Genomic DNA, 13,004 nt, shown 5'->3' with positions numbered 1-13,004 from the left:
TTTAGTAAAAAGATAAATAATGTAAAAGAAAATAAAAGAATTAAATCTTATTTTTAAAATTTTATATGATGTGACAATTTATTATTGACTAGAATTCTTTTAATAGATATAACATTTTGGTGTAAAATGATTAATGGAAGAATAATTTATGCATCACTTGTGAGTCAAAAAAAAAAAAAGGTTTAAATACCAACTTGGGAAAAAGAGTCTTGTTTAGGTAGTAATTTGTGGGTTAAGTATTTTTTTTTTCTTATAAATAAACTTAATGATTTGGCTACTGAAGGTACCAACTTGGGAGAAAAAATAATTTAAGTGCCATGATGAAAAAATTAAATAGAAAAATAGAAAAATAACATAATTTAGGTACAATTTTGAGTTAAACCTCTAACTTATATTAGTCTTATTTGTAGATAACACAAATGGTAATTCTCAATCATATATAATTGCCAAAATCAAAGTAAAATAGAACCATTAATGTATATTTATTACGAAATAAAACCAAAACAATTTGTATTCTGAAAGGAAGAGGTTTGAACTTTGAATATGATATTACTAAAAGGATAATCACGAACTCTAAATATGAAAAATAAAATGGACATGAAAGTACTAAAAAACCAAAATCAAATTGAAATTTTACCAAAAAAATGGATTCATTATGCATTGGAGTAATTGCTAAAACAAATGCCAATTTTCTAATCATCAAAATTATTAGGAAATTGAAAAAAAAAATCTTATTAACCTCAATCTTATTGCAATTAGGTTGATATATGATTCTACAAAAGAACCAAAATTTAACATCAATGCTTGTTATTTCAATTACAAAGTATACAAGTAAAATAAAAAAATTAACAAAAGAAAGAATCTTTAGGCTTATGCAAGGACTAATGCAGATGTAAATAATGAATAAAAAGATTAATATCAAAGAGCCATTGGAGTATTCCTTGAGCTCTTAACCAGCTTTTGCTCGCTTTCCATCTCAATCAAGCTTTCGATCACAATTTCGGAAGCATTTTTCACGACATCAGACAAATTCCTACATAAAATTGAGACCAAAAAAAAAAGTTAGTAATAAGATTTCAGAAGGTTTATGAAATTAATCAAGGAAAAAAGATTAAATTTGATTATAAATTGAAGAGTCTCACCCTTTTGAAGAGTCGAACGTGAGTCCTACGGTATATTTAGCTTCCTCAAGAGCCAAATTGAACCTTTCTAAATCTTTCGAAGGAACACTGCCATTGTTCACAATACGGAGTTCCGAAGGTTTAATGTCGCAAAAGATTGGAATAACCTTCTTCTTGGACTCCATGAATAGAGCCAATTCATGAAGACAAAAGTAGGATTTGCAATAATTAGGCGAGAAAACCGTGACCCCGATCTTACAATTCCGTATCGCGTTGTCGATGTTGTCGAACAACTTATCTCCGGGTTTCATGTTCTTGTTGTCCAAGAAAGGTTGTAGGTTTAGCCATGAAAGGTGGTCGTAGAGTAAGGTGGCTATAGTTCTCTTGGTGTCGATCCCTCTATGGTTAATGAAAACATCACAAGCATTTTTGCTTTCCATAAAGGGATTCACCATCTTGGTCTTCATCGGTGTTTGGCGAGCAAGAAAATTTCGGTGGAGATTCATTATGGCAGCGGAGGAATAACGTTGCATATGCATGGTTTTGGATGAAGAAGGAAAATGGAAAACCCTGAACTTTTTTTTTTTCTTTTGTATATCAACTTTCGTTTTCGGAGGCTTCTCTCTTAAGAATGTTGATCTCTATGATGCTCTATATATAAGGAGTCTCTAAGTGAATGATTTTGGCCCCACTATTTTAGAATATTGTTTTCAAGCTTTATTTTTAATCAAAACTAATTTTGAAAAAGAAAATGTTGATGTTGAAATTTAAAAGTTAAAGTTATTGAATTCTCTTTACAAGTATTTCTTTTATAGAATAAATATTTTTATCAATAATTTTTCTTAATTTTAAATTAAAAAAAAGTTTAAACTTACATCTTTCTAAATTTTAATTTAAAATATAAGATAAAAATCTAAATTCAAATTTATTTTCAAGTTTCTCTACAGTTGAATTGAAAGGAGAATATACAGGAGGAGGAAATGGGTATCAACCTTGACCAAATCTAAGCTGAAAGATCTTGGAAATTTTCATGTACCTTCAAACAAGTTACGTTGCACTTCTTTTTGGGCATATTTTATGCTTTACATACCAAAAAAAGGGCGACGATTTGACGACAAACAGTCTACTTTTTTTACCATATCTTGAAAAAGAAAGTCCAAAAAAACACATGTGAAATCAGTACTAGTCTGCTTTGACTATTTGGTCAAACAAAGGTATTTATCTAATATACTATAAAAATAAATATTTAATATTTGGTGTTTTAATTTGATTTTTTTCTAATGTAATCTTTTATGATATTTTTAATATTTGTATTAAACAAAAGTTATATGTTTTGGTGTCTAAAGATAATTGTGTTAATATTTTAGTGTTTAATTCGGGTTTTAAGGTTGATTTTGATGAAAATTAATTGATAATATTTTAGATTTGAATTTTCATGATTTTGTTAATTAAATTAGTGTTAATTGTGAATTTGTTTAATTTAATGTTTAATTTTCAAATACAATCTAGTGGATGGAATTTAATTCGAGTTTTAGAGTTAACTAGAAGAAAATTAATTACAAATATTATTAGCTAATTATAAATTTTCAAAAATCAACTCTAAAATCCGAATTAAACATTAAAAAGGTAACACTATTATCTTCAAGTACCAAAATGTATAACTTTTGTCAAATACAAGTACCACATTAGACAAAAAAAACTATGGGAGAAAAACCCAGATAATACATTAAAAAAAAGTGTCAAATTCAAGTACCAGCTTATGTATTAAGCCAACATGATATGATATAAATATTAAATAAATAGTGAATATTTCTTTTGGGAGGGACATTATGTCTAAAGAGAGACACATAAATAAAGGCTTACCATTCACTCCCCATAGATTTAAACCTGGGTAAATTCTATAACCACCAAATCACAGATCGAATATGAAAAGTTTATAAATATGTGAATATCAAAATTCATTTAATATAAATTATTTATATATAAATATAAAATACTTTAAATACAATTAAAAGTATATAAATATATAGAAGGAATTTCATAGTAGGAAAAGGGTAGCTTCACTCATATTTGAGGACTTGGGTTTTGACAAGCACCGATCAAAACTAAGAAGAAGAATCATTATTTAAATAGAAAGAAAATGGAAGGAAAAGGAATAAGGAGGACTTGTATTTTCTTTATTTCAGAAAAGAACAAATAGTATGGTCGACGAACATTAGGCCGCCCCGCCCTTAATTTGACTACATATATTTTTTGTTGTTAACTATCAAATTATATTTTTTGTTGTTAACTATCAAATTATAAATTAGGGGTGTTTAATCGGTTAATCGATCGGTTAATCGACCTTAACTAGCATTAATCGAATCAATCGAACTTTTTAAACATTTAACTATTAATCGAATCAAAATTTTTTCAAAAAAATTAACCGAACCGAATTTTTTTATTATTTCCGTCAATTAACCTAATTAATCAGATTTATATTTTTTGTTAAAATAAGTATAAAATATATAAAAATTAAACGAATAAACCGAATATAATATATGTAAAATGTATATAAAATATAAATTTTCGTTAATTAGGTTAATTAACTGATTTTAAACTGAATTAACCGTTAACCGAACTTCTAAAAAATTATTTCGATTAACCAACTAATTAACCGAATTAATTCAATCCGATTGGTTAAATCGGTTTTACCCGAAATTTGCACACCTATTATAAATCATAATTTAAATATATATTTTCTATTTTTATTTATTTGCTAACTATTTCTTTTTCAAAATAATTAATTACTTTATTTTCTTCATTTTTTTCCTCTTTTATTATTGCTGAGATTCTTTTTCTCTTATCAAAGCTAATTAAGTAACTTTCAATATTTTTAATCTTATAGTAATGTTTAAGATTTTTATGTATTGTTTTTTTTATGTTAATAATTTATGTTATATAGATTTTTACACATTTATATATTCCTTTTGTCTTTGTTCATTTTATATCACACACATATATATATATATATATATATTAAGATTTAATATTTTTGAGTCCAACACTATAGTTAAATTATCACTTTGATACCTATAAAATATTTTATCAATTTAGCCCTGTGTTATTATTTTGTCATACCCTTACCCCACTCCAATTCTAGTTAAAAATTTGTTAGAAGTTTTGTTTTTATCATTTTGTAACCAATGACATGCTGCCATGTGTCAAGAAAAATTAAAAATAATACTTACTTTTTTTATAAAAAATTTAGAAAAATTAAAAATCATTAAAAATAAAAAAGACCCCAAAATATCTCAAAGAAAATTATAAAAACTAAAAAAGGGTTAATAGCACACATCCCCTAAACTATGGATCTCATTCTAAATTGGTCCCTAAACTTCAAAACATTCTAATTACATCCTCAAACTATGATATTATATCAACCAGATCCTTCCATTATTGAAACAATTTAATTAACCTTTAAATGACATATAAAATCTTATGTGATATGATTTAATATGATTTTTTTAAAGTAAAATGTTGCCACATAACTTTTAAAATTAAAAACTAAAATAAAGTAAAATAAAAAGAAAGAAAGAGAGATTGAATGGTAGTTTCTATAAAAGCTTGAAAACCTCAAAACCAATATTCTTTACAACTCTATTTTTACAATATTCATTTTTCTTTAAATTTTCATTTTAAATTATGTCACATTAGACCAAATGTCTCATTTTATGTCAAATTAACAATTTTAGTAACGGAAGGACCTTATTGATATAACATCGATAATTTGAAGATGTAATTACAATGCTTTAAGTTTGAGGACCACTTTAGAATGAGAAATATATTTTGGGATGTTTCATGCAATTATCACTAAAAATCATAATTTATTTTTGAAAATTATAAAAATATTTTAAATTAACAGATAAATCAGAGAATAATTATTTTTAAATTCCTAAAAATTACTTCATCCAATCAAATGTTGCCACATGTAAAAACTCAAAATTCCTTAAATATATATAATTCATAAAAATTGCAAAAGCTTTCTTTTAAAAATTAAAATTTAAAACAAACAATTATTTTATAAAAGCTTTTCTTGATACGTGACAACCTTTCATTGGTTACAAAATGATAAAATGGACTTTAACAGTTTTTTAATGAAAAATCAAATTTGGGTAATAGAATGATAATACAGGACTAAACTAATTAAAATTTTGTACAAATGTCAAAGTGATAATTTAACTATAGTACAAAAGCCAAAAAAGTATTTAATCATTTTTCTAAGATGTTATTTCATCATTTCATATCCAAAATTATCAAATAAATAGAGCTAATAGTTAATCTCTAGGAGTATCTCATACAAAATCTTAATTGATTCATTCTACTTTTATTAAAGGCTTAATATAGCAAAAAGTTCTCTTCACCTCCACCTTTCTCACCCTTGACCCTAACACCCCATACCCGACCCGATCGTTGGGTGTGAGCTACAGGATGCTACATTCGTTGCCGAAGCAACTACAATTAAATACAATTCAATTTAACCATATATACACACTACTAATTATATTACTCATTTACAATATATTATACAATCATTTTTAAGCCTTATATAAGTTTACGAAAGCTTTTAAGATGATTCGAGGTCGAATAAGGACCAATTTGTAAAGTTTTCAAATTATCAGGACATCGCCACTTTGGGGTTCCTCGTCGAACGTAACTCACTGACTTGATCTTGTCGTGACGTTGAGAGTACGTCGTCACGACTTAACTCACTATTTCCAAAAGGGCCATATGGTACCAAGTTAAAACACCTGAAACAATTGTGTAAAAGCCTCAATTCAACCATTTCAAATGACATACCAATTCCATACATGCCAAAGTATACCAAAATCTTGATTCAAGTTAATGTTAATTGACCAAACTTACACTTTAACCATTTTTATACAAAATCGGCTAAAAACCTAGGTACATACTATTTCTCGAAACGAAAGGAACTATAACCAAAGTAAACATCTGAAGTATATAAATTGCGCCCAATGCTCATCGATATAACCAAAGTAAACGGTATGCCCAACACTCATGGGAACATCTAAAGAAATATAACGCTATCGACTTATAATCGAAATATAACCTGCACACAATCTATCCAACAACGTGCCAACTATATTTGACTCTGCCCAAACAGTTAATAAAGTATCAATGTTCCAACTGCATTATACAATGCAATTCATATATCATTTCACATTCAATAGCATAGTCTCATTTCAATTAATTATCAATTCATAAATATCTCATATCACATAGCATGTTTCATTCCATTTTCATATCACATATAATGTATTATTTATATCATAATATTTTCTATTTCATTCAATCTAGTCCAATCTCCCAATATTCAACATCATTCAATACAAATCAATTCATACGACAAGCATAAGTTTGCCTCGATAGTCAACCACGCATTCAATATGTATATGCATATAAATATAATGATCTCGAATCATAAAATTACAACTCAAATTCTCTTGTCACTTGTCAAAAACTCTCAATTTTTCTTTGCCTCTTGACAACCCGACATCTTCTTTAGCTACATTCAAAAATTCAATAAATAAAATAATATCATATTTCATTCAATTCACATTCAAATACAATATCATATTTCGAACTCTCTGGAGAAGAAGAGGATGTAGATGAAGAAAGCTCTGCATGTTGCAGTCGTTGAGCAAATTGAAGTCTGGAAATAGTGAAATTGGGAAATTTTTAAGCTTTTCAACCATTTTGTGCTAGAGATTTTGAGAAAATGAGAACTAGAACTCCTAATAAGTTTCTATAAATTTAGTTCTGGATTTAAGGTTGAATACCTTCAAATTAATTGATGAATGATTGTCATGTTTAACTGTCAGGACGAAAGAGGCTCTAGTAGCTGAACAAGCTAAGTTGACCAGTTTAAGGAAGTAAGATGAGTCTCTGCACTTGACTTTTGGGTGGTTGTTGGTGTTGTGTTGTTAGCTTAAACCACATTCTTGATTGCTTTAAGCTGTGTTTTAAAGCATGGTTGTGTATGAATATAGAGGTTAAGTAAGTTGTACATGCATAGGTTTGCAAGCATATTTGTTGAATGTAATATGATTGCGAATAGACAATTAGATACATGACGAATCATAGGTGATAGTCACTAGCTCATTGAATCGTATGTAATATGCGATTATATTATATGTGGAGCATGGAGGTAATTTATTTTGACGAGGTAGAGGAAGTTAGGAAGAATCAGCGGAGTTGGAGGAATTAGCAGATGGATGGGGGAAATGGAATTTTCGTTAAATTTCACAATCTGGTGTTGTTAGGTGCAAACTGTGATGTACGAAGATCCGGGACTTGTGAATGGACACCGCGGTGTTTGATCATCAAGGTTAAATGTGAGATGGAATGATGTTAACTGGCTTGCTAGAATAAAATCGTGACGACAGTTATTGAATGATCCTTCAAAGCCACTACAGTCAGTAGGCTCTATAGAGTGACACCACAATGGTGGTAAGGTCCTACAAGGCGACACCTCAAAAAAGGTTTAATGAGCAAGACCATAGCTTGACTATGACAACCAGTGTAGTCCGCTAAGACAGTAGACACGTGGTAATCTGTTAGGACAGTAAACATGTGGTAATTTGTCAGGACAGTAAACACGGAATAGTCCGTCGGGACAGTAAACACAGGGTAGCCCTCTACAACAGTAAACACGAGGTAATTTGTCAGGACAGTAAACTCGGAGTAGTCTTCCATAACAGTAAACTTAGGGTAGTCCACTAGGACATTAAACATGGGGTACACTGTGTGAGACCATAGCTGGGTTATGGCGTCAAATAAAGTAAGGTAGGAGGGTGAATCAGGAAACATACAAGGCAAAGAAAGAAGGGTCGTTCTAAGGCTAGTGTGGAAAACAACATAGTTGAATAGTTATAAAACATCTAAAATTGTGAGTAAACGGATTAGTAAGAGAATTTGCCATATTATAAAGAGGAGAATAGCTGGTAGAAATACCTGAAGATGCGGGTAAAGTTGCTAGGATATCCGCCAAATTGTGACGGAAAAAGTCGTAGCTCTCTAGTAGTTAAGCATGTAATATAACGTCAAGTATGATAGGTGAGACAATAAAGTAGGACCTAAGCTAATGGTTTTGGAGCAGTAAGTCCACTAGTGACTTATTGAGAAAGAAAGGGATAGGGTAAGACCTTATGGGTCTACCATTGGTGTGGACCGCCAGGAATACTTGGATGGAAAAGTCTATTAGAAGGACTAGAAATAAATGGGGCAATTACAAGAAGTCTGGACCCAAGAGAGTAAACACTCTAGGGGTTTCCTTTTTGGATATGAGTCCACCAGGAAAGGTGGGGGTTCTAACCCATTCAGTCAACTGACTTCTTGAGTCCACAACTAAGATGGGGTTCCGATCAAAAAGTTAAGAGGGTCACTCGACCCGTGTTAGCATCTACGAGAAATTTGTGATAAGGCATATTCTATTGAGCTCAATGGAGCTTGAGATGACGTCAGACAGAATTAAGACCTATAAGGAAGAAATGTTTGAAAATGGTTTAGCGAGCAGTAATGCCTCAAACAGTATGTTCGGAGGAAAACAAGTCAATGGCTATGATAAAGGAGATGTGGGATCCTTTTACGGATTTCAGGGAGTTTATCGTTTGTCTCTTAAATTTTATAACCCTAAATTTTCTAATAAAATATTCCATAAAAATAAAAGCGTAGGATCTCACTAAGTTCTCTTGAACTTATAAAGTTCACTGCTGGTATGCAGGGTAAATGATGACTCAGGGATCGAGTGCAGGGCCTAAGCTAGACACTGCTAGATTCCAGTAATGGCACACTAGTTGTTTCATGTATACAAAGGGGCACCCTTAGAGGTCACGCCTCGAGGATTAAGTCAAATAAGTCTGTGTTAGAATCTAAGCTTTAAATCTGTAAACATCTATTAAAAGTATTAAAGGAATAAAGTTGTAAGAATTTGTTACTCGCATGATATGAAGCTTAGTAGAAATAAAATTTTGAGATTTGTCTGAGTACGTATTTAAATCAGATTAGAAACATGTTTAGATATTTGGGTTGAATTGTGGCATTTGGTACCTAGACCTAGCGATCGGGTCGGGTATTGGGTGTTATAGCCATAGTCGTCGCTGTAACACCCCCTACTCGTATCCATTGTCGGAATAGGGTACAAGGCATTACCGGAGTTTACTGAACATTTTCAGATAATTCTGAGTCATTTATTATTCATATTTTAGAAATAATCATAACGTCTCTCTATTGGGCCTTCGAAGCCCCAAACATACATTAGAAAACAACCGGAATTAAATCGAGATTATAAAAAAAAAATTCGCAAAATCTTAAATTTTATTTTCATCTAAGTACTTACTATTTCAATGCTCCTTATAATTAAACATGTTACCGTTCAATCAATAGTTTGGCACTTGTCTAAGCGTCAAACAACATCATTGTTAGTATACTTGCACAGATTTCATCTAAATTCAACATTGATATACTTATTTTCTCTACATATCGCACTTGAGTTTAATAATAGTCTCAACTTACATAATTTCCTTGTATCAACATATCAAAGATAATCATATATGTACATGTCATGAAACATATCATGCTCTTCTTGTTTCTTCATAAGCATATATCATTCATTTCATTATATTAATATTTCATGCTCCATCATTTCCATATATTTTATGTATATTTATTAGGTAATAGTTTATATCAAACTTGACATAAATTATATTCCATGTACTTATACTTATTTCGTTTATTTATCTTCATAATTATTTCATACAACTATTTTGTACATATATTTCCATATGACCAGTTCTTGTAAACATTTCACACAACCATTTCATATAACCATTCGTCATCTGATAAGTATTACCTGAATATCAATTGTTCAATAGATGTCATAGCGTCTCCCATCCACGGTCTTATTTATCTTTGACATGATGCCATAGTGTCTTTCAACTATGGTCTTACTCATTCATTTTCTGTCACGTTGCCATAGTATCTTTCAACCATGGTCTTACACATTTCATATCATGTTGCCATAGTGTCTTTCAACTATGGTCTTACACATTTCATATCACGTTGCCATGGTATCTTTCAACCATGGTCTTACATATTTCATATCAGGTTGCCATGATATCTTTCAACCATGGTCTTACACATTTCATATCAGGTTGTCATGGTATCTTTCAACCATGGTCTTACACATTTCATATCAGAGAGCACACTCCCATGAACCTCATCCTTACAGATGGGATTACGGTCCAGGCTAAATCCCGCAATGACAATTACTCTAATGAGCTTGGATCGAATTACCGGTCAAAGCTAAATTGAACCTAATTTGGATTACCCGTCGGGCTAAATCCATTTTACACGTATTCTTCGGGAGGGTCAGATCGAATAGGATCACCCGTCAAGCTAGATCCTTTTACCGTCAATTCCTTTTTAGAGATCCATCGAATTTTCCTTTCATTCAACCGGCTTTATTTTCAATTTATATCGAGTATTAGCAATATTTCATCAATTATCATGAATTGAACATTCAAATCATATTTTCATCACATAACCACATATTTCAAGTATTTAAAATACAATTCAAGTTACACAAACTTACCTCATTGCTTGTTGTGTTTATAATTTCATTAATCCGATATCTTTTATTTTCCACGATCAAGTCTCATTTTTGAGTCGTCCGGATCTTTATAAATAAATTTGATCATCATTTTCATTCATTTCATATTCTAATGCATTTAATTAATGCTCTAGAAAAATTACCATTTTGCCCCTAAACTTTTAATTAATGACGATTTCATCCTTAGAATCAGGAAAATAAAATTCTTGCAATTTAATCCTTATTTCTAGATATTATTCTCATACATATTGATAACAATCCATGAATTCAATAAAATATCAGAATTTTTCATAATTTCAACACTTTTCAATTTAATCCCTAAAACATGTTTTCCCCCGATCTTGAACTAAATTAATAATTTCATTCAATTTTGTAATTTAAATAATAAAATAATCCATTTCATGCAATTTGGTCATTTCTGACATTTTACAAAATTACCCATAAAGTTTTACTTTTATTCAATTTAGTCCCGAGCCTAAAACATGCAAATTAGCCATGCTAGATGAATATTCATACATATTTTTCCTCCTCCTCCTCTCCATTCCACATCCTTAGTGTATATAACACACTTGTAAGTAACATTATCTATAATTTTTATTATTTACTTTTATGAATATTCAAGCTGTCCATCTGTGTCATAGTCACTAAATTATTTATAACTCGAGCTACGGAACTCCAAATTAAGATCCGTTAATTTTACATGAAACTATACTCATATATATTCTTACCATAAAATTTTCAGAATTTTTAGTTTATCCATTAGGTACAGTTTATTCTTTAAATTCACCCCTATTCTGCTGTCTGACAGTTCCGACCCTTCTTCACTAAAAATGAATTATCTCACAGTACAGAACTCGGATAATATTCCCATTGATTGCTTATGAAAATAGACTCATTATGAATTCTAAAAATATAACTTTAAGCCTCTAATTATTTTTATTCAATTTTTGGTGATTTTTCAAAGTCAGAACAGGGGAACCCGAATTCATTCTGACCTTGTCTCACAAAATTTATTATATCTCATAATTTACAATTCAATTGCTTACACCGTTTCTTTTATAAGAAACTAGACTCAATAAGCTTTAATTCCATATTTTATTAATTCTCTAATTCAATTTATACAATTTTTGATGATTTTTCAAACTTATACTACTGCTGCTATCCAAAATAGTCTTAGTGCAAAATGTTGATTTTCTACTTTTAATTTCAATTTAATCCTAACTAAATTCACTTACTTTTCTATCTTAATTCATACTTTATTTCTACTCAATTTTAACTAAACTCATACTTAACTATTAAATTTCCAGCATATTTTCCTAATTTCGAAATTTCATCAATTTAGTCCCTACAACATAAAACTTTTGAATTAATTTACAATTCAATCCTTATTTCATTTCTAACTTGAATTCCTATCAATCTAACCCCTAATTCATCTTTTATTTCAACATGAACAATATTTAAAAATCTAATAACTTTCAAAATATTCACTTAATTTCATCAAAACCTTGTCCCAAGGCTTCCAAAACATCAAAATTAAGTAAAAAGGGCTAAATTGACTTACCTATTTAACTTTCAAGCCTTGAAATCCCAATTTTTCCCTTTTTCCTTCTTTCCTTTTTTTTCCTTCTTTCTTTCCCCTACTCTCTGTTTCGTTTCATCCTTTCTTTCTTTTTCTATTCTTTTTTTATTTCTTTTACTATATATATATATATATATATTATAATAACTTAATAATAGCTATAATAAAATATCTATTTAATATCCAATATCTATTTTACATTTGTATACACATATATTATTACATTTGTCTTTCTTTAATCTATTTATTATATAAATATCTTTTACTTAATAATAATATATAATTTAATAATATACTTATATAATAAGTAAATATACATGTATTTTACAAATATATGTATATTAGTATCACACATGACACTATACATACCATACATTTGTCAACTTTTATTTATTTATCATATAATATTAATTTAATAATAATAAATACATTAATATTTACTTAAATAATAAGCAAATAAATATATGTATTACAAATGTGTGTATTATATTTATTATACTTGTATTTTATTTTTGCCATACACTTGGCACTCTTTTTGGTTTATTTCTTATTTAGTCCTTTTAATTTTCTTTATTCTATAATTAAACTTTCACACTTCATTCAATTTAATCCTTTTATCTAATTATCCTTTATT

General features: G+C 29.2%; 1 protein-coding gene and 1 long non-coding RNA gene across 2 annotated transcripts; both read right to left on the bottom strand.

Annotated features, from left to right (window-relative positions):
- Positions 1-791: 791 nt before the first annotated feature.
- LOC108451711 (TIR-only protein-like) lies at positions 792-1,742 on the bottom strand. The gene is made up of 2 exons (XM_017749371.2): positions 1,143-1,742; positions 792-1,033 (listed from the first exon to the last, which is right to left on the bottom strand). Exons 1-2 carry the CDS (start codon positions 1,658-1,660, stop codon positions 919-921), a joined length of 633 nt encoding a protein of 210 aa, XP_017604860.1. The 5' UTR covers positions 1,661-1,742; the 3' UTR covers positions 792-918.
- A 3,879-nt stretch (positions 1,743-5,621) lies between these two features.
- Positions 5,622-12,472, bottom strand: LOC128292943 (uncharacterized). Its single transcript, XR_008282937.1, has 2 exons — positions 12,353-12,472; positions 5,622-5,911 (listed from the first exon to the last, which is right to left on the bottom strand). It is a non-coding gene; the product is annotated as an uncharacterized LOC128292943 (long non-coding RNA).
- Between the last annotated feature and the right edge of the window lie 532 nt (positions 12,473-13,004).

This window comes from Gossypium arboreum, chromosome 5 (assembly GCF_025698485.1).
Source record: "Gossypium arboreum isolate Shixiya-1 chromosome 5, ASM2569848v2, whole genome shotgun sequence".
Classification (NCBI taxonomy): Eukaryota; Viridiplantae; Streptophyta; class Magnoliopsida; order Malvales; family Malvaceae; genus Gossypium; species Gossypium arboreum.
The sequence above is the reverse complement of the archived record's forward strand: the minus strand, read 5'-3'. Positions and strand labels throughout refer to the sequence as shown.